General features: G+C 36.1%; 5 protein-coding genes and 1 long non-coding RNA gene across 8 annotated transcripts; 2 read left to right on the top strand and 4 right to left on the bottom strand.

Annotated features, from left to right (window-relative positions):
- Positions 1–1,112: 1,112 nt before the first annotated feature.
- LOC103874366 (protein ENHANCED DISEASE RESISTANCE 2-like) lies at positions 1,113–2,413 on the bottom strand. The gene has a single exon (XM_009152778.3). The coding sequence runs from the start codon at positions 2,133–2,135 to the stop codon at positions 1,287–1,289; it is 849 nt and encodes a 282-aa protein (XP_009151026.1). The 5' UTR covers positions 2,136–2,413; the 3' UTR covers positions 1,113–1,286.
- Positions 2,414–4,812: 2,399 nt separating this feature from the next.
- On the top strand, positions 4,813–5,799 carry LOC117126143. Its single transcript, XM_033273563.1, has one exon. The coding sequence runs from the start codon at positions 4,813–4,815 to the stop codon at positions 5,797–5,799; it is 987 nt and encodes a 328-aa protein (XP_033129454.1).
- Positions 5,800–10,182: 4,383 nt separating this feature from the next.
- LOC103854957 lies at positions 10,183–11,222 on the bottom strand. Its single transcript, XR_630606.3, has 2 exons — positions 10,613–11,222; positions 10,183–10,538 (listed from the first exon to the last, which is right to left on the bottom strand). It is a non-coding gene; the product is annotated as an uncharacterized LOC103854957 (long non-coding RNA).
- Positions 11,223–12,483: 1,261 nt separating this feature from the next.
- On the bottom strand, positions 12,484–17,172 carry LOC103874369 (replication factor A protein 1-like). 2 transcript variants are annotated; one of them, XM_033272187.1, is made up of 5 exons: positions 15,231–17,172; positions 13,738–15,129; positions 13,352–13,619; positions 13,167–13,263; positions 12,484–12,911 (listed from the first exon to the last, which is right to left on the bottom strand). In XM_033272187.1, the coding sequence occupies exons 2-5, from the start codon at positions 13,891–13,893 to the stop codon at positions 12,842–12,844; spliced, it is 591 nt and encodes a 196-aa protein (XP_033128078.1). In that variant the 5' UTR covers positions 13,894–15,129; positions 15,231–17,172; the 3' UTR covers positions 12,484–12,841. The 2 variants fall into 2 exon arrangements, with proteins under 2 accessions (XP_033128078.1, XP_009151027.2); XM_009152779.3 differs by having other exon boundaries at positions 13,738–17,172.
- A 226-nt stretch (positions 17,173–17,398) lies between these two features.
- LOC103874371 (probable folate-biopterin transporter 2) lies at positions 17,399–20,740 on the top strand. 2 transcript variants are annotated; one of them, XM_009152781.3, is made up of 4 exons: positions 18,837–19,463; positions 19,546–19,641; positions 19,708–19,878; positions 19,958–20,563. In XM_009152781.3, exons 1-4 carry the CDS (start codon positions 18,837–18,839, stop codon positions 20,561–20,563), a joined length of 1,500 nt encoding a protein of 499 aa, XP_009151029.2. The 2 variants fall into 2 exon arrangements, with proteins under 2 accessions (XP_033129025.1, XP_009151029.2); XM_033273134.1 differs by having other exon boundaries at positions 17,399–19,463; positions 19,546–19,878; positions 19,958–20,740.
- Positions 20,741–20,744: 4 nt separating this feature from the next.
- LOC103874373 (protein RRC1) lies at positions 20,745–25,783 on the bottom strand. Its single transcript, XM_009152782.3, is given in 8 exon segments — positions 20,745–21,183; positions 21,451–22,148; positions 22,218–22,442; positions 22,688–22,825; positions 22,923–23,007; positions 23,100–23,158; positions 23,379–23,507; positions 23,587–25,783. Coding segments are annotated over 8 exon segments (1,461 nt in total). The 5' UTR covers positions 23,665–25,783; the 3' UTR covers positions 20,745–21,134.
- Between the last annotated feature and the right edge of the window lie 46 nt (positions 25,784–25,829).

Raw genomic sequence — 25,829 nt, forward strand, 5'->3', positions numbered from 1 at the left:
CATACCGGAGCGCCAGCGCTTCCGCAACCAATGGGGAGTTAATCCGATCGGCGGTTGACGAGTTCTGGTTAAGCTGTGCACCCGATGAGTCCTTGAGAATCCACCCGATGAGTTCTTTATTTTCTTACGAGAATAATTCACGCTTTATTCTCCCGGTGATGCTCTGTTTCTGACATTTTTAATCTCGTCCTTTTTATCATTTAGAGCATGTGCATTGCGGACGCTTAAGGCGTTGCTTAGCCTAATTTTCATTAAAAAGAAAATCAAAAAGACTTGATAATAGAAGCGTCGTAGCTTAATTAAGGTTCAGAAGGCACGTTGCTTACGGACACGTGTGGACAAGTGAGTGGAGAGAGAAGAGAGGTGGCTTCGTCACTCTTCGTGAACTCTCCCGTGTGACGATGGAGATCGTCTGCGAGAGTTTGGGGTTCAAAGGCAAAGGAATCTGCAAAGTCCACGGCACAGGCTTCGTCGTCATGTGCGACCGTGCTCTTCCCGGCGAGCGTTTCCTCGGCTGCGTCACTCGCCGCAAAGGCAGCTACGCCGAAGTTTCATTAAAAATCTCTCCTTTTGTTTTTGAAAAAAGCTTTTTTTTTTTTGTTTTGGCAATAAAGTTACAATCTTTATGTTCGTAATTGTTTATTGATATGTTGTTTAGGTGACAAAGATCAAGACTTTAACTCCACACCGTGACTTAGTAGAAGCTCCGTGTGAGTATGCTTCCTACTGTGGTGCCTGCAAAGCTCAGAACCTCTCCTACGAAGCTCAGCTTAGAGCTAAAGATGAACAAGTTCATACTAAGCTAACACTTCACCGTACTACATTGCCTATTCCATGCCAATCGAGCCTGGTTCCCGCAGTACATCCTTTAGGCATCCATATTTAGACAATGATGAGTACTAGAACGATTACTACTACCGCCTCTAACATTAACTCGAGAAATATCTTGTCAAACTTATGGCTTTTGGTATTTTTGTCCATATCCACGATTCATCGTTTGTTTTTATTACCGACCAAAAACACAAACTTTTAAAATCAAATAAACTTCACCCAGTGAACCTAAGGGGATGGCTGATCTGAGATAATACACTAATTATTTAACTCAAAAAGAATAAATATCAAATATAAGTATATCTTCACCTAAATTTAAATATACGATTTGCTTACACTCTTACACATAACGATCTTTCTTTAAAAAGCAAAAATAGTAAGACATTAATTGGTTTAATATTATACTTGAAATGATTGATTTTATATATTCCATGTTTATTCATAACCAGTTATTACTAATCTCGTCGCGGTGGCTTTGCTTCCAGTGAACCCATCATCCTGTACGGTTTCAATGGCTGTGGATCAACCACAAACGCCGATGTTACGTCCATATGACACAACCTAACAGCTCCGATCAGTCTCTCCGGCAGCTCATCCACTTCTTGCGCCTCGACAACGAAGCCAATGTCGAGAATAAGGCTCCTGGCGTACCCGAACAAAAGCCGCACAAGGGCCGCCAAGATCCGCCAGCTACCTGTATCGATATCAATCTCAAAGTAGTTTGGTCCTTTATGGTATGTACACCTCACGGTCTTAGCCACAAGGAACGCGCCGAACTGCCCCGCCGCAGCTTTAACTATCCATGGCCCTCTCAAGACTTGGCTCACAATCTTGAACCTCTGGTTCCGGTACGAGTCGTCTCCGTCTATGAACTGTTTCAGGAGAGATTCTGATGGAATGGGTTCTTCCGTCACGAAGTAGAGAACAGAGTGGTAGTGTTCCTTGACTGGAATATGGAAGTTCACAGCGAAGATGAAGCCGTTTTGGGACCGGCCAAGAGACTGTGCTTTTCTGAGCGCGTGAGCCACGCGGTTGTCGGGACGAGCTAGAATGTTGTCGAGTTTAGTAGTGGATTTGAGCCAGTCAACGCCAGCGAGAGAGAGGAGGTAGTCTCCTCCGGGACATTTCTGTTTGTTGGTGAAGTAGTCAGCGGAGCGGACAGAGAAGCCGTCTCCTGGAGGGGAAGCCCATCCATTGATTCCTGTATAGAGATCGACTTGACGGGCGGTTCCACCATTGGTCGTCTCGGTTATCCACTCCGGTATGGCTGGCTTGGGGCTACTATGGTCGACAGGGCTCTTCATGATGTGTGATGCTCATTCGTTTTGTTCTCCTCTCTTTCTTTAAGTAGTATGAGACAAATATAAAAAAACATGCACAAAATGTGCTAATGGTCCCAGGATATATGAATGTAGAATACCGTTGGGTTATTATAGCTGCTATTAAATTTAATGTACTATTTCACCAGAAAGGAAGACAGAGTCTCCAAGCTCAGCAAGACAACCTGGCATGATTAGGACTGGAAATGAATAGATACATATTAAAGTTTCCAATGCAATTTTGTTATTCTAAACATAATTTATATACAAATTTAAAATATTAGTTATCTAATTTTATATTAATTTTTAATATTATATTATAGATATAGTAAAATTGTTTATGTTTAGAAAATATATTTATTTTTATTATATATACCTTATAGGGAAAATTTGGAGAAATACACTTATATGAAATTTTAATTTGAAAGTACACTATCATTTAAGTTTTTTGAAAAATACACTTTGGTATAGATGAGTTTACTAAAGTATCCCAGAATATTTAATATTATTATCATATTTATCATCATAATTTATTTAGAGTAAGTTAGCTCAATATACTGAAAAAGGTGAGATATCATAGAATGGGGGGGGGGGGGAATGGTAATGATGGGAGAAGAAAATTAAGGGGAAATAGGGTATGAAATGCAAATATGGGAAGTTTGGTGTGTAGGGAGTACAATTTCTCATTTATTTAATATTTAAATTCACAGTTTCAACAATAATAAGATATGTTTTTAAAAAATATTTTTTTATAATATCTATACAATATCTTAAATTTTGAAATGTTTGAAAAAAACAGGCGACATGTCTCCTTGTCTTCATTCCGTGATTTTTTTTTAATCTGGTTTTGCAAACCATTTTTCTCTAGCTTGATAGTTTATTTTTTCCGTGATTTTTTTCAATCTGTTTTTGTGTTCTAAACATTTGTCTACGGATTTGGTTTTGATTTTCTAGGTTTTGGTAATTTTTTTTATTTTGATTTTGTAATAAATTTGGTTATTTTCACTTTTCACCAAACTAACACTTTCTTTCACCACCACTCTGTAATGCACACCGGTGAGAAATAGAGATTCCAAATAAAAACACTCTAAGAAAAAACTCGCAAGAAGTTGATAATGTTCGAAGCTCTGTAATGCACACTTTTCACCTTTGTTTCAATACCTGATAATGTTCGAAGCTCATTATTGCATACCAACAAAATATCATTCAACACACAAAGAAGGAAAATCATGTGAGTTTTTTTTTTTAATTGCACACGCTTGATAAATTTTAATGCATGAAAGAGATAGAGAGCTAACATGCCACAATGCTTTTGAAATAAAATTCTGGAAAAGAACGGGACTCGGGTTCGAACTGAGGTAGTGTGTGTGTGTTTAAGTTACAAAGAAAAAAAATCTGGAAAAGAAGAAAAACTTTGCAAAGAGAGAGAGCTAAGGTTCTAATAATATTATTATTATTAATTTGAAATTTATATTTTAATTATTGAAATATAATAATCTGGATGAAAATGTCTTTTCACATTTTAAAAAGTGTAGTTTTCAAAAACAAAAAAATGTATTTTTTGTTACAAAGTCAAGAACTTGCGTATACAAGTTAATGTGGAGCCCATCATCATAAATTCTTACAGTATTATTTGTCTGATTCTTCTTCTATATAAAGCATGTAATGCATTGTGATCAGATTGCCCCTTTCGAACGTAATAACATCAATCTCTCTTATTTGGTATACTACTTCTTCTTCTCATTTATTAAGATTATTATTCTTTTCAACTTTCTATTATTTACGTAACATGATCAAACAAATAGACACCTCTTATATATGAAACAATATATAATATAATTATAACACGTTATCAGCACGATCACTCTATTATTATAATTCTTTCTTTTGATTATTATGTTCGGAGTGGGGCCTCCATTTTATTTGTTTATGATTACCGGAGTGCGGCCCTGCCGCCCCGCCTTTTATTGTTAATTTTACAATGGTTGCTTAAGGCACCATGATGGCCGGTATACCGCCTAAACATTTAACTTGTTATTTTATATTTGAGTCCATTATCATAATTTATTATTTTACAGATTTGATCACCTTAATATTTTTGCTTTCAAATTTGACGGATAATTTTATCCCCATAGATAACTAAATATATTTAAGTAGGCACATATATTTATATATATGTTTAAATTGATAAATTTTATAATTGCTCACTGATTGTTTATGATTAATTTTTTTTCTATCTTATGTTTTTCTTTTACCTCCAACGGTCATATATAAATTTAAAAAAAAAAAAAAAAAAAAAAAATTACTTTCTAAACGGCTAGTTAACGGCTATGAACAGTGTTTTTATCTATAAATATACTCATTTCTCACTCATTTACTTCATCCAAAACATTTCATCTTCTCTCAAATATTTTCAAATCGCTCCATTACGGTTTATCATTACAAAAAGGATGATTCGCATATTTTTGGTTGTATGTGCAATTCTAATTTTTGCTTCTATGTACGGTCTTTTTATCGGAGAATTTGCTCCTGAGGAATTTACGCTCAATGTCGGTTTACTTTTCTATGCGCTGTTTCTCCTTGTAATTGCGTGTATTATTAATATAAATGGTTCATTTTAAAATTATGAAATTCTAATATATTATTTGATTTTAGAAATCCAATGGCAAACATGGAGAAGCTCCAATTCCCCGCTCTAGACATCACCGGCACCAACTACATTTCATGGGTTACAAATGTCGAACTTCATCTTGAATCTCTTGGTCTATCCGAGACCGTTAAAGAGATTAATACTTCAACGCCTCAAGAAAAGGCTAAATCGGTGATCTTCCTTAGAAGACACCTTGATGAAAGTATTATTTATGACTATGCCAACATGAGAGATCCTAAAGAGCTATGGAAGTCTCTGAAAGATCGTTTTGATCATCAGAAAGACATAACACTTCCACTTGCTCGGGATGAATGGCAGAGTCTGAGATTTCAAGATTTCGACAAAGTGATGAATTACAACTCGGCTGTGTTAGGAATTGTGGCCAAATTGAGATATTGTGGTGAAACAATCACCGAATCTCAAATGCTTGAGAAGACATACACCACATTCCATAAGAGCCACATCACCCTACAACAACAGTACAGGTTGCGGGGATATACCAAATTTTCAGAATTAATTGTGGCGCTTCTCATAGCAGAAAAGAACAACGAGCTTCTGATCAAGAATCACATGACTCGTCCAACTGGTTCAAAACCGTTTCCTGAAGCAAACGCGTTAGATGCGAAGAAACCAGTCAAGGAAAATAAAGCCTATTGGGGTCGCGGTCGTGGTCGTCAAAACTACCGTGGACGTGGACGAAAGTACAATCCACAAGATAGGAAGTCATTCCAGTGGGTCCGCTCTGAGCAAACCCCTAAGGGAAAAGAACACCAAGGAAATACCTCCCAGAAGCGAGAAGAAGCTTGTTTCAGATGCGGTACTAAGGGACATTGGTCTCGTTTATGTCGTACCCCTGCACACCTTTGCGCTCTATACAAAGAGTCCGTCAAAGGAAAAGAAAAGGAAGTAAACTTTGCGGAACATTCTGAGGGTACAACGCACCTCGATGCGTCTGACTTTGTGAATGATTTCGAGGAGACCGCTATCACGGAAGCCTAAGTGCCCATCATGTGACTCTTGAAATTCCACAATTATACCATAAATAATTGTTGTTTGTGGAAGATTAATGTATAATTATTGTGTGCTTTTCACCTTCTTATGTATAATTATTATGTGTTTAATGTTTGCTAATGATGTATAATATTTTATGAATAATATTATCTTATGTTAATTCTTTTTGTTTGTCTCAGAAATGGACATTACAAATGGAACATCAACCAAGATCAATGCTAGAGATATTTGTATACCAGATAGTGGAACAACGCACACTATTCTGAAGCACAGAAAATATTTTTCTGAACTAAAACCGACAAATATCACTGTTAATACAATATCAGGTCCTGCAGACTTGATCGAAGGGATTGGTAAAGCCCATTTCACGTTACCCAACGGGACAAAATTCTCGATAAATAATGCACTATTTTCTCCAAATTCTAAAAGGAATTTGTTGAGTTTTAAAGACATATATCTTCAAGGATTTGATACTCAGTCTGCAACTGAGGATGGAAAGAAGTATATGTATATTACTCTTGAGAAATCGGGAAAACAAAAGGTATTGGAAAAATTACCAAAACTCTCTTCTGGTCTACATCATACATATATAAGTGCCATTGAATCACATTTGGTGATTAAGGAAAATTCTAGTGATTTTACACTATGGCATGATCGTCTTGGTCATCCAGGCACTACAATGATGCGAAAAATCATCGAGAACTCACATGGTCATTCACTGAAACCCCAAGAAGTTTATCAAGGGAATAAAATGACATGTACTGCGTGTTCTCTTGGAAAGTTGATTATAAGACCATCGCCAACCAAAATAGATAAAGAGTTACCAAAGTTCCTTGAACGAATTCAAGGTGATATTTGTGGACCTATACATCCACCTTGTGGACCATTCTATTATTTTATGGTAATGATCGACGCGTCGAGTAGATGGTCACACGTTTGTCTATTGTCCTCTCGAAATATGGCATTTGCGAGATTTTTATCTCAGATAATCAAACTAAGAGCTCAGTTTCCTGATTATCCGATAAAGAGAGTTAGACTGGACAACGCTGGTGAATTTACCTCCCAAGCATTCAATGATTATTGTATGGTAACTGGAATTGATGTTGAACATCCTGTTGCTCATGTTCATACACAAAATGGTTTGGCCGAATCATTAATTAAACGTCTGCAACTGATTGCAAGACCATTGATTATGAAATCTAAACTCCCAACTTCTGTGTGGGGACATGCTATTGTGCATGCAGAAGTATTGATTCGAATAAGACCAAGTGCATATCACAAATACTCTCCAATACAGTTAGCCTTTGGACGAGAACCAAACATTTCTCATCTAAGAATTTTTGGTTGCGCTGTATATGTGCCGATTGCACCTCCCCAACGTACAAAGATGGGACCTCAAAGGAGGTTAGGGATATATGTTGGTTGTGACTCTCCATCAATTATACGATACCTAGAACCGCAAACTGGTGACGTATTTACGGCACGTTTTGCTGATTGTCACTTTGATGAAAAAGTATTCCCAGTTCTAGGGGGAGAAAATAAACAAGTAGGAAAGGATATCAAATGGTGTGTACCATCTTTATTACACCTTGATCCTCCTACAAAACAATCGGAATTAGAGGTCCGTCGGATTATGCATTTACAAAGCATCGCAAATCAACTACCCGATGCTTTTGCAGACACCAAATTGGTTACAAAATCCCATATACCGGCTGCAAATACTCCTGCTCGCGTAGAAATGCCACATGAACGTGGAGTAGAAGATAATACACGAGAGTCTAAAATACGCTTGAAGCGTGGTAGACCTATTGGTTCTAAGGATAAGAATCCTAGAAAACGAAAGGAGTCAGAAAAACAAAATCTTTCCAATATAGAAGAAAAGTTGGAAGAGATTAACAACGAGGTCAATGACAATGTTGAACATCATGATTCTGAAGAAAATCATGAGATTTCTATTAACTACATTCATAATAGAAAAATATGGAATCGAAACAAAGTGAATGGTGTTGATGATCTTTTCTCATACTTTGTTTCGAAGGAAATAGATGAAGAGAATGATGACCCTGAACCAAAATCTATCTTGGAGTGTCAAAGGAGACATGATTGGATAAAATGGAAAGATGCAATACAAGTCGAACTTGATTCACTTAACAAACGAGAGGTATTTGGTCCCATTATAATCACACCTGAAGCTGTGAAGCCAGTTGGTTACAAATGGGTTTTCGTTCGGAAACGAAATGAGAAAAACGAGGTTATGAGATATAAAGCTCGCCTTGTAGCTCAAGGATTTTCTCAAAGACCTGGAATCGATTATGAAGAAACATATTCTCCTGTTATGGATGCAATCACATTTAGATTTTTGATGAGTCTTGCGGCTAATCAAAATCTAGAGATGCGTCTAATGGACGTTGTTACTGCATACTTATATGGATCTTTGGACACTGATATTTATATGAGAATCCCTGACGGATTTAAAATGCCAGAACCATTAAGTTCTAAACCTAAAGAGTTATGTGCAATAAAATTGCAAAGATCATTATACGGTTTAAAACAGTCTGGACGCATGTGGTATAATCGTCTCAGTGAACATCTAACTAAAGAAGGATATGTAAACAATCCTATATGCCCATGTGTTTTCATCAAGAAAACATCATCTGGATTTGTTATCATTGCCGTATATGTTGATGACCTAAATATTATTGGGACTAAAGTCGAAATACAAAAGGCATCTGATTATTTAAAAGGAGAATTTGAGATGAAAGATCTCGGACAAACAAAGTATTGTCTTGGCCTACAAATTGAGCATTCTCAAAAGGGTATATTTGTACACCAGTCTACATATACGAAAAGAGTGTTGAAACGATTCAACATGGACAAATCGACTCCACTTAGTACTCCTATGGTCGTCAGATCACTTAATGTCGAAAATGATCCCTTTCGACCACACGAAGAAAATGAAGATATACTTGGTCCTGAAGTGCCATATTTAAGTGCAATAGGAGCACTTATGTATCTTGCTAATTGTACTCGGCCTGATATATCATTTGCTGTTAATCTTTTGGCAAGATTTAGTTCATCCCCTACGCAAAGACATTGGAATGGGATCAAACATGTCTTTCGCTATCTCCAAGGAACGATTGATTTAGGATTATTTTATCCTAATAATACTAACGGAGAAATGGTTGGCTTTGCAGATGCAGGATATTTATCTGACCCCCATAAAGCTCGATCACAAACAGGGTACGTCTTCACGGTTGGAGGAACCGCTATATCATGGCGATCCCAGAAACAAACACTTGTAGCCACTTCTTCGAACCATGCTGAAATAATTGCTCTCCATGAAGCGAGTAGAGAATGTGTTTGGCTCAGATCAATAAGTAAACACATCCTATCAAGTAGTGGGATCAACGTCGACTCAAAACCGACCATCATAAATGAAGACAATGCAGCATGTGTCGCTCAAACAAAGGAAGGATACATCAAAAGTGACCGAACCAAACATATTCCACCAAAGTTCTTCTCATATACCCAAGAACTCGAGAAGAATAAAGAAATTGAAGTGAGATATGTTCGATCCTGTGATAATGCTGCAGACCTCTTTACGAAGTCGCTATCCACTACGACATTCAGAAAACATGTTTACAACATTGGAATGCGTCATCAACAAGACCTGTAATGATCGTCTATTCGAGGGGGAGCTTCTGAGTTGTACTCTTTTTGCCTTACTATGGTTTTTCCTACTGGGTTTTCCTATTAAGGTTTTTAATGAGGCAACATGATGCTGGTCTCCAAGGGGGAGTGTTACAAAGTCAAGAACTTGCGTATACAAGTTAATGTGGAGCCCATCATCATAAATTCTTACAGTATTATTTGTCTGATTCTTCTTCTATATAAAGCATGTAATGCATTGTGATCAGATTGCCCCTTTCGAACGTAATAACATCAATCTCTCTTATTTGGTATACTACTTCTTCTTCTCATTTATTAAGATTATTATTCTTTTCTACTTTCTATTATTAAGAACATCAATAACTTGTGTTCAAAGTCCACCAAATACCATTTAAATGTTTTTGACCCCTCCCCCCTCCCCACAAATTTGTTGATGGGTCCGACCCTGCATATAATTCATAAAAAGTTATTATATTTACATTCTTTTGTTTAAATTTGTGAACTATATATATGTGGAACACGTAAATTAGAATAAGAGAATGTTATATATATATATATATATATATATTTAATTACACCTATTTTAATAATATAAGTTAGGGATAATTTGTGAACTATATATATTGTGGACAAGATTTTATAATCGAATGTGTGGAAATGTACATAAGTTAAGTCATCTCTTTATCTTCATTAAGCTGTCGATAAAGTGAAACATCTCAAGATATTGTGGACAAGATGTATAAAATGTATTGTGGACAAGGTTTTGTGAAAAAATGTGTAAACATGGCTTAGTTAAACATCTCTTCAAATTATTGTGGACAAGATGTATAAAATATATTGTGGACAAGGTTTTGCAAAAAAATGTGTGAACATAGCCTACTAAACTAAAACCTACATAAAAAAATTGAAAATTTCTTCTGAATGAGCTTACATGATTGTTTCTTCACGATCAGTGATGTTGAAGTTCTTCCTTGTGAAAAAATAGAGAACTTCTCCAGCAACTTTCATTAGCTCCTTACTCCTTTTCCTTAGCTAAAAACAAAGGTCTACCTCACTATCTGAAAAAAAAAAATCCAAATATTGGTTTTGAGAGCTTGATAGTGAAGCTAGAGAAAGAGACCAAAGTTCAAACCTTTGATTTAACGGAGCTTTTAACTAGAGACCAAAGTCTGGAACTGAAATAACAAACAAACCCACTGATATGTGTAGTAGCTAGCCAACGAGTAACCACTACCAGTCTCCCGCTCTCTGCCATTATCAGTAATGAACTAGGGTTGTGTTCCCACCATTGATGAATCTGAATGGCAGTATTAAGAGGCTCCACAACCATGGCGGTGACAGGGGAGACTCTGTTTCGTTTCGTCACACATGCCCGTCTCCACCCTTTGATTACTACATCTCTTGAAGTCATCCATTGACAAGACAACGAAGGAGAAAACAGCTTCGCCGCCACAGCTGTCGTTAAGGTTGTGTAGACAAAGATTCATGGACAAAGGAAATCAGAGATAACAACCTTGAAACTCATCCACTCTCTGAAACTCCACCACAGCTATCCCGAGTTCACCCATGGCGGATCCCGAACTCACACACAGAAAATCATGAACTCATCCATAGCGAATCTCGAGCTCATCCACTCTCTAAAACAACACCGCAGCTATCTCGAGCTCATCCACGGTGGATCCCGAGCTCACCCACTTTGAATCCCAAACTCATCAACTCTCTAAAGCAAAGCAACTCTGTGAGTAACTATTAGTGATGGGCCTAACTCACACCCAAAAGCTAGCTCAAGAGTGGAGGTTTACCCATACACTTATATATTGCCCAAGGACCATCATCCCACACGATGTGGGACTCTAATAGTAACAGAGGAGAGGAGAATCGAAGAAGCTTTGATTAGTTTTTATCAATTTGGAAATTTGGTAATTAGAATTCAGAAAGAGAAGGGTTTGTTTCTTGTTGATGATTCAGACTAGTCGGTGTTTTAGAGGAGAAACTGCAAGGAGAAAGTGTAAAGAACGATTTGCTAGAATCTAGGGTTCTTAGGAATCACCGTAAGAGGGGTGGGGTGGTTTGAGAGATGCTGTGAATTTTGAATTAGAAACTAGGGTTTGGAAATTGGTAAAAGGAGGGTTTGGTACGGAAAGTAAATTGGAAGGCTCGGACCCGGTTTGATTTTTTTTTCTTTTTCTATTAGCTGAAGACATAAATGTCATTCAGCAAGTAAAAAGGTTGTCACAAGTGGAAAGTATTTTGGAATGAAATTCCAAAGTCATAAAGTGTCTCGGAGAGTTAAAAATTCTTACTTAAGACCACACCTGACTGTACTTCTTATATCATGTTAACACTAGGTGATCCGCCCGCGCTGAAGCGCGGGTATAGTTAAGTTAATTAGTATTTATAATTTATTATGTAAAATTATTATTTATTTATAAAATATATAAATTTTTTTATGAAAGTAGTATTATATGTATAAAGTGCACGTTATAGTTAAATTCTTTTAGTATTTATACTTTTATTATGTAAAATTATGATTTATTTATAACATATATATATATATATATATATATATATATATAAATTTTGTTATGAAAGTAGAATTATTATATGTATAAAGTGCACGTTAAAGCTGGAGAGAAGAATGTGCTTGAGAATAAGATTCAGCGGTGGTGATAATGCCCGAAGCGTTAAAGCTTCAGCAGGACAAAGCAGCGAAGGGGTGGAGAAAACAGACAGCACCGGAGGAGGAGGAGCAAGACAGTTCGCTGGTCCTGTAATGGGGGTTACTACACTTGATCGTGGCTTTGCTAACTCCACTACCGTTGAGCATTAACCCTTTTATGATTACTCTAGTGTTTGTTTGAATTGGATTTAAAGAATCCTGTTTGTCTGGATATTAGGATGAAGTTGTGAAACTTTCACCGCACGCGAGGGCTATTAGAGATGTGGAAGATGAGGAACTAAGAAGCTTTTTCTTCGGAATGTGAGGTTTCAATTAATAAGTAGTTGTGGAAGATAACAGCCGTCTACTGTTTTTATCTCTTCAAAGCTTGTTGGACCTTCGACTATTTTTAGCAAAACCCTTAAATAATACACTTCACCTAAAGATGGTGGCACATAAGTGATCCTTCCGATTGCAAAACCCCTCCGCCTTGGTTTCCACATTCTGGTTTTAGATGCCAGACAAAGTACGATGGGAAGTCTGCATAAGTGAGATTTTTTGATTCTGGATATATCTTATTGGCCTCCATCCAGGCTACAAACTTGGACTTCCCGACAGAAATTCGGGTTAGTACTTCTTCAACGGGGTCATCTTCATTGTAAACAACCAGTTGTTGACGTGGGAGATGGAATGATAGTTTTTCTACTGATGTAGTCCGATAATGAGTAGGAAAAGCAAGAGTTCTCCAAGTAGCTCACATGCTGATATGTATCTGAAAAAAAATTGCCAAACTAAAATTCAGCTAATGAACATTAAGAATCATACGATAAATCTGATTGGTTTTCCATTTTATTTTCAAAAGATAGGAAAGGAATAATATTTTTCAGTCATCACAATACTTGAATCTAATTTGAAATCGTGAACAACCTAACAATAATTTAAATCTGATAGTCAGTCTCACCATTATCAAAATACTACATTATAAAAACTCAGCTAATGAACATTAAGAATCATACGATAAACTCACATTGTATCTCGTAGAATATTGTCAAGCTTTGAGTTATCCTTCCCCTTTGTTTTTATCTGCTCCATTGGTCCAATATTCACAATTTGACCAATCACATCTGAAAATATCAAAAAACTCTGTCATAAATCCCAAATTTAAATAAAAGAATATTTTTGAAATTATTCAAAATAGAAAATATAACTTACCGACCAAAATGTTTTTGTCTAGCTTTCCGGATAATATCTCTTCAAAGTTTGAAAAATATTTTTCTGGATAATACTCGAGAAAATCATCAGCTGCTTTGACCTTAGTTGTTCTGAAGAATGTAATCTTATAAGGATAAGGATTGGTCCTAAATTCTCCAAGATAGTCCTTCAACTGGAAAGTATTGATGCTCACAGCTTCACCTTCTTTCAGAACAGTTAGGTGTTTCTTCATCAAGTTTTCTTCAACTTGAGCATGAATCTTTGATCCCTATAAACAGAAAAATAACAACGATAACTAAAAGGTCTTTTAAGACAACATGAATGAATTTATATAATCATATAAATTATAAATAAATAAATATGTTTTTATGGGATTAAGAACAAGCCTCTTCATCAATCAACACCATCTCATGAGTGTTTCCAGAACTCTTGTAGGTCTTCCAGAGGACCAGAACCTTCACTTTGATTTTTTGTGTTTCATCAGCGGAATCAATGTTTTTCACAAGAACAAAGGAATTGTTTTTCTTAGATATAATCGACATTGCAATAAACTTTGTAAAACTTGAGGGCAATTTTAATATGGGTAGTGAATTTTAAAGTTGTCTATCATATATATATATATATAGCATAATAGGTCAAATTCATGTGAGAATTATATATTTTCCATAATTATTTCTTTCCTTTTGTGTTTTTCTATTAATGGGAAATATACAAAACAATTGAGTGAAAAAGTAAAATTTACATCTCTAAGAAATATCGAAGTCACGAACCGACATGACATGCGTGACACGCAATTGTAATAGTTACTATATGTAGCATAATAGGTCAAATTCACGTGAGAATTATATATTTTCCATAATTATTTCTTTCCTTTTGTGTTTTACTATTTATGGGAAATATACAAAACAATTGAGTGAAAAAAGTAAAATTTACATCTTTAAGAAATATTGAAGTCACGAAGTCACCGACATGACATGCGTGTCACGCAATTGTAAGAGTTACCATAACTAAATATGGTAATAAATAAGAGTTACCAAAACTAAATAAGAGTTACCATAACTAAATATGGTAATAAATAAGAGTTACCATAACTAAATAAGAGTTACTATAACTAAATATGCATAAATAAGAGTAATCATAACTAAATATGCATACCTAGTTGGAATAAGATGTGACTTTTACATATTTAATTTGGAATATAAATTGGAATATGAATCATTATGACCACGTGTAATTGATTTTTGTATATCCATACCAGATTTTTTAATATTAATTTTATTGACTTCGTAATTTATTAAACTATTGAATACATGCATGTATCTTCCAACCGGTGAGATTATTTAATAACTGAAATTATGCATGGTTGCCAAGAGACCTGCAAGTGTCCAAAAAACACACACAACTGTCTCACCAGGCCTAGCTCATGTGCACGTAATAATGTATTTCAAGGTTCTAGAATTTGTAGTTTAGAAGACCAAGGAAAACGCCTAATGAAAAAATTGTATATATGAAGGGTATCAAAAGATTATTAAGTATTGAACAAAAATGCCTTTGTTATTTAATTATAATAACATATTTTAAATTAATATTAATAAAATACAACATAAAAGATAAATAGAATTGCAATCAAAGCCACCGTTTAACAATAGACGGAGATTATATTATTGATAAGGCATTTCAAATCTTAAATATTGTCAAGGAGCTTCCATTGATACGCATGAGTGATTTGATATCCGCCAAAGCTAAACTCTTAATTTGATCTTCTGAGAAATTTAAATCTGAAAGAAAAGAATCAAATTTAAATTATAAGCATTGAGCATTATAATGAAATTTAATTAGTATTACTTATCCTCCTTTTTTCGAAAAAAAAGGATCTTACTTGTATCATCCATTTTTTTCCTTTCGTTACATGATATATCTGTTGATAGTATTTTCCAAGTAGCATTCCATATGTTTTCTGGAGTTATGGTATTATTTGAAAGCAACATTGTACAAAACAGTTGACGAAGACACTTTGCTGAACACCAAAAACTTGCTTCTTTAATAGCTTCGATGTATTCTTTATCATCGTCGATAGGAATCTGCAGGGGTTTGAGTTTTTCCTCAGCTGAATAAGTGTTGGTCAAAAGAGAAGAAGAATTTTTTTTAGGTGTGTGAGACGACATGGCCTAAAGCTTTTTGTTAAATAATTATTGCAAGGTAATATGAATGATATATATATAACATTCACGTCATTGAATATATGAATAATATATTTTCCATATTGATTGAATATAGGAATCATATATTTTCCATATAGTTTTCCTTCGGGGAATAATGTTATAGTTTTAAGTATTCACAAGCCATGTCATCTTTTTCATAAGCCATGTCATCTATTTAAGTGTGCCATGTTATCTTTTTTTTTGTGAGAGTCTTTGTAGAGATGACATGTAAGAAAATTTTTAAAAATCACTTCTCAAATATAGTCTAGGGGATTCTCTTATAACATTTTCTTTATCATGTTAAAATTCTCTTATAACGTTTGCTTTAATTTGAAGAATTTAGTCCAAAAAAATCTTGATAAATGTTAATTAAACTAAAGAGGCTTTTACTATGACATTTTTTTATTAAAGAAACCTGCCAGCCCGCGACAGAGCAGATTATGTGAGGAGGATTTGTCGATTTGATCCGTTTTAGCCTAAGCATGATGTGGAGATTCTCGATGCTTTGTTGGGCTTGTTCTACTTTCTGAAGCCCATTGTTCGCAGTGTGATAATCTATTCCACATGAACTCTCAAACGGACGTTGAAAAATCCTACTAAACTTGTAGGCAGGAATGACTTTTGTATATCATGTAACTTGTCCATAACAGCAGCACCAACTAATTTGGATCTCTATATAGCATATGTTCATGATCATCTAATGAAAAACTACATGGGTAAACTGTAAATTAACAAAGGAAGTACGCCCGGTCTGCTAACAACCAAAGTTTCAAAAGGGATCTTTCTTTAGAAAATATATAGTAAGTAGCACTCAAATAAACAAACACATACTTTTCTCTAAAACACACAAAAAATTACAAGATATTTGGGAGTTTTTGGATTTTATAGGAAAATAAAACTATTAAGTGTATTAATATAAATTACACATATCAAAAGTTTCAATTTCGATGAAAATAGGTTTTCAAATCGCAACATCAACATCTTCTAAAAGATAAAATATTCGAATTTAAGAAAAAAAACTAATGAGTAGCAGTTGGCAGTTGGTGGTGGCAAACTCTTGTCTATTTCTACTCTTTATATAAATAATAATACAGTATTAATCAATAAAGGTGACAGAACATCCCAAGGATGCTGGGACATATTTTTGCTTATAAAAATGATGGAAATAGAGTTTTTAGTAATTTCAGATAAGTAGAGAAGTAGTAGTGGTGACAAGATCTATTTGGATCCAACGGTATCGGAACACGTATCGAAAGAGGGGATACTAGGTTAAAGAAACCTTGTTCTGTTCCTTCGGTGGCCGACTGATATTGAAATAGCAGCGACAATTTTGTGTGCATCGTCTTGCGAAGAAAAGGAACAATATGGAAAATGCTGAAGTAGGAGACTTCATACTTTACGTAAGATTTCAATAACAGATTTTTTCTTTAATGCTGGTTAACGATAATATTATAAACTATAAAATGTTATATACACAATTATAGAGAAAAAGACTAGGATAGCACCAAACCAAGTTTTTGTTCCCAAAGTAGCACTCAAGGCTCAAAGTCACAAAAATAGGTTTCATTAAAGAAGTAAATATACACTTATACCTTTTGGGTTAATTAATCCAAACCTTAGGGTTTAGAGTTAAGGGGTGGAGTTTTGGAATTAGGGTTTAAAATTTTATAATAAATAAATACTAAAATAAAAAATAAAAATTTTAAAAACAGTTTCAAAAAGTATTTTTAAATTATAAAAAAAAATAAAAAAAATAAAAAAAAATTAAAAAAAATTATAAAAATTTCGAATCTGAAAACATAAAATCTGAAACTATAAAAAAAATTTTATTTTTATTTTTATTTTATTTATTTTTGTTTGTTTATTTAATTTTAAACCAAGGGTATTAGGGATATTTTACCCTTTAATGAATGTCATTTTTGTGACTTTCTCCTTCTAGTGTCATTTTTGAGACATAAACTTCAAAAGGTGCTATTATTGACAATTGCCCTATATTTTATCTATAATCGTCGATAATTTTACATGATTTATGATAATTTACTGAGTATTTAAAGATATTCTATGCAACATGATAAAAATATTTCTAAATATCTTTTTCTAATTCTCTGAAACTGAAATGTCATTATTTGATATATAAACATTAATTAATTTTTTTTAACGTCTGATTAATTATGCTATTACAACGATGATAAATATTACATAGACGATTCTACAGCCGACAATTCTACTATCATACGAAAATGCACGTTTGACTGCATCACTCCAAACCGCCCTATGAAATCCATGTTCGATAATATGCACTGCACCATGATGAAGAACTCTTGTAACCCTTTTCTCCATAATTTACATAATTTACATTTTCTGGGGCTTAAACCCCATATCTCATGGTATAGAAATATTAATGAATCCTTAATCAAACCACTGGACTACTTTCACACATTAATAAATATTTTTGATTAAAAAAAACATTAACTAATATTTAGTTAAACCACAAACTAAAATAATTTCACAAAATCTTTGATTAAACAACTATACTAAGAAAACTTCTACATTTGCATATCTACAACACAAATGTGAAGAAAGATAGAAAAGTCAAAAGCATTAATGAAATATCAAACGATTAGGTTTGTTATGGTGACTTTGATGCAAAACATTAGAAAACATAATTCTTCTTTTTCATGAATTTACCTTATAAATCTTTTTTTTTGTGTCTAAAATTCGCTTTTATTTGCAAATAAACCTTATTTTCTCAGTGGTACCTGATAAAAGAAACAAAAATTTAAAATAAAAAATAGTTTCTACTTTTAAGGTGAAATTGGCAATGAAAATAGAAAGTAGAAAAATTTAGACAGAATGTTCTTCTTGGTAAGCGACAAACGAAAGATGTGTTTTGTCAAACAATTTAGCAGCAAAACTTCACATTTTCCCCTTTCGTCGTCTCTCTCCTCTGACATTTCTTCAATCACTTTTTCTTTCTCCATCTTCTTCTTCTTCAATGAGCTTTTCATACGGAATCAAGTCAACGAATGTTCTTGTTTGCCAATCTCATTCTTGTTTTCATGAGCTTTAGTCCCAGCTAAGATTTTGAATTCCCAAAACCCTGTTCTTTGACTTGCCTTACATCAAAAGATTCACCAGTTCTATGATCTGAGCTTCAAACCCAATCCAAGAAAAAACATCCACTTCAAACAAACTCTGGTCCTGGATCTGTTTAACCCACAGTTTCAGACCAAACCCACATCAAAAGTTTCAACATTTAAGCCAAATCTTGAACCTAACCAGCTATGGTAGTAGAAGAGCAAAACCTCGAAAGTGGAGGATCCGTCCGTGTAGTCATCAAAGGAGAGAGTCATCTCCGTAATGTACTGTGGGGTCCAGTGCGGTGGATAAAGATGCTGGCCAAAGAGCTTCACTGGAGCTTTGTCTTCGGTGTGGTCTCACTCTACGGTATAAACCAAGGCCTTGGCGGCTCATTGGGCCGTGTAGCCACCGAGTATTACATGAAAGATGTTCAAAAGGTTCAGCCTTCAGAGTCTCAGGCTCTCACGGCCATCACCAAGATTCCGTGGATCATTAAGCCTCTTTGGGGCATTCTCACTGATGTTCTTCCCATCTATGGCTTCCACAGACGCCCTTACTTCGTTTTAGCAGGCGTCCTTGGAGTGGTTTCCATGCTTTTCATATCGGTTCTTGGGAATCTACACCTTTACTTGGCGCTCTTGTGGATGACAATAGCAAGTGCTGCGATGGCGATAGCTGATGTGACCATTGATGCTTGCACTGCTTACAATAGTATCAAACACCCTTCTCTTGCCTCGGATATGCAGAGCTTGTGTAGCTTAAGCTCTTCCATTGGTGCACTTCTTGGTTTCTTCATGAGTGGCATCTTAGTTCATCTTGTTGGCTCTAAGGTTGGTGAATCTTGCGTTGCACACCGTCTTCTCTGATGACTTCTTTTTAATGCTGATGTGTTTTGTTTTTTTTTGGGGTTAGGGTGTGTTTGGCTTGCTGACACTCCCATTTGCGTTGGCGTCTGTAGTGGGGATGGTGTTTAGTGAGTCCCATGTTCCTGGTTTCTCTTACAAACAGGTAATGTCACAATGCTTGAGTTTCAACCAACGTGAGAGTACTGACTCTTGTTTTGTATCAATTCAGGTAAACCAGAAGTTTATAGACGCAGGGAGAGCGATGTGGAGGACAATGAAGTGCTCAGATGTGTGGAGGCCGAGTCTGTATATGTACATTTCCCTTGCTCTTAGTTTGAACATTCATGAAGGTCTCTTCTATTGGTTCACAGATTCAAAAGACGGCCCTTTGTTTGCTCAGGTACTCTTTCAAAACCCCCACTCTGAAAACATACCTGAGGTTGTGTAATATGAAGAGATCTTTTCTTGTTTTGTTTCAGGAAACTGTTGGTTTCATCCTCTCAATTGGTTCAGTGGGGTCGATTCTAGGAGCAACGTTGTACCAGCTAGTCCTAAAGGACCATGCGTTCCGCGGCATTTGCTTGTGGACTCAACTTCTCTTTGCCTTGGCAGGAATGCTTGATCTCATTCTTGTGCTACGTCTCAACTTAAAACTTGGCTTACCAGACTATCTCTTCATAGTGGTCGATGAGGTAGTGTCTCAGATGATAGGACGCCTGAAATGGATGCCGCTGCTCGTGCTCACTTCAAAGCTATGTCCTCACGGTATTGAAGGGACTTTCTTTGCGTTGCTGATGTCTATCGACAATGCAGGCTTCATGACCTCGTCTTGGCTCGGAGGAGTGTTGCTGCACGTCCTTAATGTGACTCGGACAGAGTTTGGTAACCTCTGGCTTGCGGTTTTGATAAGGAATGTGTTGAGAGTTTCGCCGCTCTTTGTTCTGTTTCTTGTGCCTAAGGGAGATCAGAACACGTTCAAGCTCCCGGGTGAGATCATTGGGGAAGATTCTGATTCTGATGAAGAGAAAGAAGAAGCTCGGAACTTGGAGTTGGCGTCTCTTGTTCATTCCGCTGATAGAAGATAGCTCACAGTGTTCTCTTGTTATAGACAAATCTTTGAAGCACATGCTTCATTTTCTCTGAACTTTTACCTGCATTGATACAAAGTGCAAATTTTACAAGTTTGTCACAATTTTTAGGTTTAGGACAGTGTCTTGTAATATAAATAGTTCATTGGGAAAAGCATCAAGAAGAATCTTGCAGAACTGGGACTGGAATACACAATTATAAGCTGAGTCTGAGAATGTGATCTAACATATCATATGGGTTTTGAAACACAAAACAGGTTGAAATCTTTTTATATAGAAACAAACCATGAGGTGAAGGAACAATAATCACTATCATCTCAAGTCTCGTCTGCGCCAATCCCTGTCTCTCTCTCTGCTTCTACCATGATCGTCTCGATCGTGGCTTGAACTCTTTTCAAGCCGGTCTCGTTCCCTGTTCAAATCATGTTGCCTACCTCTGTCTCTGAGTCTCCCTCTGTCCCTGTTTCTGTCCAAGTCATGATCTCTCTCCCTTGTTGATGATTTCCTTGGTGGACTTTGGCTGTTGGTTTCCCCACGGTGTCGCTTTTTAGACGGTTCTCGAGAATCTTCAGGCTTTTCCTTGCGCTCTACAATTGATTTCTCTGCAGTTAAAAGCACTGTTTAAATATACACAAGAGCTCCATTGGATCAGAACGAACACTAACAAGGCCATGTCCCGGACACCACCAAACTCAAATTCTAAATCTTAATGTTTGAGACGAACTCTCACATGTATAGTACACATGAGTATAAGAATCTGATCTAAAGAATGTGCAGAAATGGGTCAAGTTTCCCTGATTGTAGCATCAAATGGATATGGAACAATTTAATAGCCTTTCTCAAAACAGAAGAATAGTAACTGTCAGGTGTAATGTATAACTTACGGTTTCTGTTGCCCTCGTTGGATCCTGATAAGCTTCTTTCGTTTGATTTGTACTTTAAAAGTTACCCCACCAGTATTGTCGCTTCCTGGAGAGTAGCTCTTCTTTTGTACATCGTCAGTTTCGTCATCCTCTCTAGCCCATTTTGAAGCTGTCAATATAAGGTCATTCTTCTCTTTTTCTACAAAGGCTTTCAGCTCAGGCTGTGAGATTGATATTGTCATAGGCTCTTTCATTTGAACCTCTGCATAGCTGTTTCTGATAACCTCGCACTCATTCTTAACTTCTCCCCAGCTTGAATGGTCTTGCGGATACTTTGGAATTTCATCCACTGCTTCATAGCCGCGTTGTTTCTCTGTATCTTCAAGGCTTAGCAGCCGAGCGACCATCACTACTCTGCCCCCTACAAGAGACAGTCCATTCTGCCGGCAGCGTCTCTAAATCTCAGAAATTGGTAAATCCATCAGCTCTTGCCTTGCAGCGCCTTTGCCTACTGCCAGTGCAGTATCTGGATTGATAATATCGCTCAAATTATCAATGGAACCTTTCTTCTCTATTTCAGGTTCATCACCGCACAGAGAATGAAATGAAGTAACACCAGAGGTCCCTGATCGAAGAAATGTGGCACGTAGTCCATATATGTATGCGTCTAAAAACAGAAACCAATCTGCCCATACCTGCAGTACTTTGAGAACCCGTTCCTGCAAAAAGGTACGAATGAGTTTATAGCAGCATTTCATACCTATTGCCAGTGCAGTCTGAGAGTGTACTTTTAGAGCCTCAGCAGTAATTCTTCCGGTTATGCTCCGGTACAGATCATTGAAGCTTTCCATTATATCGGGCAGTGCTGCCTCGAACTTAGTTCGGTATGCAGATGCATTTTTAACAGGTACGCTGCTATTATGAAGAATATCAGACACAAGCAGGAGTCTAGCAACTTTAGTCGGAATTGATGTCTCATTCAGGGTCAGGGACTCCGTCAAAACTTCAACAACCTGTATAATATATAACGGGAAAAGGCGTCTGTTCAGAAAATCAATGACGACTAGAAAAATAATCAGAAAATATTTTAGTTTCGAGGAAAAGCTTCTGATTTTGTCCAATACCAGGTTATCTTCTTTAAATAATTTGATAACAAAAGAAGGGATTGCAACATATGTGAAGCTTTTGGAGGATATCTATGAAGCATAGGATCGTCTGTAAAACAAAATGTACCAATATGATTTAGATCAAACAATACCTCTTCCGCTGCATCTGCATTATCTAAAGCAAATCCTATAGCTTCTTTTATTTGACTCCTTTCTAAAGTTAGAGCACGCAACATGTCCTCGAACTCATCCCTTTGAGGATCGGTCAGAGTCCTCTCAACTTCCTCTCGCTGTATAATTTACCAATGTAAGGTATTCAATAATACTAAAAACAAAAAACAGAAAACAAAAAACAAATAATCAGATGTGAGATTGCAAGAAGATTACCCTGCTTCTTCCCGCTGCATATGTGTCTGTTGACTCTTTGTCATGCTCCAGGCTCTTAGTTACAGGCCGCGGTGGCGGTATCCATCTGTAAAAAGATCAGAAGGCACAGTTATATCAACAGAAGTGTAAGGAGAAACCCAATCGTGGATCAGTCTCACAACTAGCAAGTTTTAATACCTTCCACTACCAGTTATCATGATATACGGCTCCGTTCTCCACCTTTGAAGTGTGTCACCCTAAACAATGCAACAATATTCATCAGCGTAAGAAAATATAAAGCTCAAGAAGAATCAAAGATATACTTAGTTATAAGGCAGTCAAAAGCAAAGGAATATAGTCTCCAGACGTAGTAAGTATGCTCTATTGATACCGGTTCAAACAAGAAATTAAACAGTGGACTCCGCACACAAACTAGGCAAGGTAAACAAGAGTTTTTAAAAAGCCGTAGCCTTTTACCTTCGGAATCAACCTTGTGCTTGTCGCTGGGGTTAATGGTGCCACCTCGATCAAAAGACTTAGTCGCATTGTCGCCTTGAAAGGACTCCACGAATTCTGATACGGACGAGCCGTCTCATACTCCTCTTTCTGAATGATCATCATCGATTTTATCAATTCTGCTCATCGGAGCTAAATAGGGAGAAAAAAAAGAGAGACATGAAGGAACCTTCTTCTTCCTGGCTTCTTCTTCTTCTCTGTGTTTCTGGAATGGAGTTTTCTTACGGGTGATGGAGAAAGAACTCATCTTTCCAGAATCTAAACTTATCGCCGAGCTAAAGCCCTTCGATCATCCACAACGAATTTATTGGTTTCGACTCTAAAAAAAAAGCTGAATTGCAGATTGAGAAAGATCGGAGCTTGGGCTGGGTTTCGGATATACAATAAGTTCCGTTCGGTTCTGGTAAAACTTATAATTCAAAATACTGTAAAATAAGATTATTTTGGTATTTTGTCGGATTCGTTTCGATTTGGATCTGTCCAGCCATAATCGGAGCAATAGGACTGTGTATTTAGATATCCGTTCAGATTCGGATCGAGTATTTCAAATTTTCGAATATTTCAGTATATAAATATATAATCCATTCGAATATTTTCTGATTTCAAGTGCTCAGGTGCTCTTAATGAGGGAAAAAGTGATCTACCATACTCTCATGTGATCTGCCATACTCTTATCTGTTTTCATACTTTTAGAGAATGTGGTTAATATCTAAAATACCCCTGACCGATTTAATGAATAAATTAATCGACTATCCACACTCTCTCTCTCCTCTCCTCCTCCCTCCCTCCCCCCCGACAAGATTCACTCGAAGCCCACTCGATACTTTCCTCGTACTCATCTTCTCGTGAATTCGTTTGGAATACGATCTCTTCGCTTGGATACTGGATCATCGAGCTATTAATTCCGTTATACAGGATATGTATCTCAAATCGTCGTTAAGACCGATGTATAGAATCCACCATAGACGAACTCATTATTCACGGGATTCCGATTAGATAGAAGATTTCGTATTTGTATGAACTAATCGACGATCGGAAAGTTTGAATGGTCTGTTTGTTAGGGAATTCGATAATCAACAACTGTATAATTGAATGTCGGGAATCAAAGCTGATAACAATTTGGTTTTGAATTGAAGACTCGACTCCAAATTTATAGTTTTAATTGAAAAATTCTTATTCATTTGGGTTTCATGAACTAATCGAGGATCGGAAAGGAATGATTGAATGTCGGGAATTATGACGATTCAATCGAAGATTAGACGTTCTGGCTTATCACTAATTGGTTGGTTACTGACACAACTCTGTGACATGGTATAACGAAGTATAACTTTAATGGTTTAACTGTGTAACCAAGTATAACGTGAATGGTATAACTGTATAAACAAGTATAACTTTAAGTGGTTAAATGTTTTTATTGCAGACAATGTGTCCATTTTCGACGAACATACACTTTGATTATGATGGACATTATTCTAAGGATGGAGATGATTATGAATGGATTCCAACCGATGCTCGTTTGTATGCTATATCCTTTAAGATATCATCGTCGTTGGAGGAGATCACTTATTCGTTGTTGAAAGAGAGGATATGCAGGAAGATGGGAATAGATCCGTTTACGAAGAGGCTCAATTTGGGTTACATTCCATTGGTAGTGGAACCTAAGAGGCAATCGTATATTTTGGATGATGAAGATGTGTTTGTTTATCTAACATCAGTTGATAGAGAGCAAAGAAGAAGTATTTTGCATGTGGAGGACATCGAAGAATTGCAAATAGTTCAAATAACCGAGCAACTGTCGAGAGTTGGAGAGAGCTCTTGTAGTAGGAACTATTGTGAGCGTGAGAGTGGATATGGAGAAGAAGATAATGTGGGCACATGTTTGGAGCACGATGAACATCCCCACAAGAAACAGAAGAAGAGTAGGTTGTAAACCTTTCGGTTTCAGTTTTGATGTGGATTAGGTTGTAAGCCTTTCACTTTCGGTTTTGGTGTTTGCCTTTCACTTTCGGTTTTGGTATTTTTATCGTATGAGAACGTTGTGAGATGAAATAAATTTTATTTGTGTGTTGTATAACTAAGTGAAACTGGTATAACTACGTTATGTAAATTGAATAATATGATTGTAAATTCTAAACTTTGTAATTTAATTTTATAAGACATGGAAGTAATACGATTGTAGTTTATTATTAGTGCTATGTTAATTATGATTTAATCAGAATTGTTAAAATTCTATCTCATTGCTTGGTAGCAATCATATAGGAAATACAATGTGTTGTCATAGCTTTATCGCTGAAACTGACCTCGTTAGATTTGATAACTCTTTATGGCACGAAATCAAGTTTATATGTACATGATCTTATGAGAAATGAACTCAGGAAACATAATTACATTGGTATAACCACAAAATCATTA

This window comes from Brassica rapa, chromosome A06 (assembly GCF_000309985.2).
Source record: "Brassica rapa cultivar Chiifu-401-42 chromosome A06, CAAS_Brap_v3.01, whole genome shotgun sequence".
Taxonomy (NCBI): domain Eukaryota; kingdom Viridiplantae; phylum Streptophyta; class Magnoliopsida; order Brassicales; family Brassicaceae; genus Brassica; species Brassica rapa.

Coding starts and splice junctions, on each gene's coding strand:
- LOC103874366 (XM_009152778.3), bottom strand. CDS start 2,135: ATGAAGAGCCCTGTCGACCATAGTAGCCCCAAGCCAGCCATACCGGAG.
- LOC117126143 (XM_033273563.1), top strand. CDS start 4,813: ATGGCAAACATGGAGAAGCTCCAATTCCCCGCTCTAGACATCACCGGC.
- LOC103874369 (XM_033272187.1), bottom strand. CDS start 13,893: ATGTCGATTATATCTAAGAAAAACAATTCCTTTGTTCTTGTGAAAAAC. Junction 13,620..13,737: donor TGGTGTTGATTGATGAAGAG/GCTTGTTCTTAA, acceptor TTCTGTTTATAG/GGATCAAAGATTCATGCTCA. Junction 12,912..13,166: donor AATATTCTACGAGATACAAT/GTGAGTTTATCG, acceptor ATTTTTTTTCAG/ATACATATCAGCATGTGAGC.
- LOC103874371 (XM_033273134.1), top strand. CDS start 18,837: ATGGTAGTAGAAGAGCAAAACCTCGAAAGTGGAGGATCCGTCCGTGTA. Junction 19,464..19,545: donor TTCATCTTGTTGGCTCTAAG/GTTGGTGAATCT, acceptor TTTTGGGGTTAG/GGTGTGTTTGGCTTGCTGAC. Junction 19,879..19,957: donor ACGGCCCTTTGTTTGCTCAG/GTACTCTTTCAA, acceptor GTTTTGTTTCAG/GAAACTGTTGGTTTCATCCT.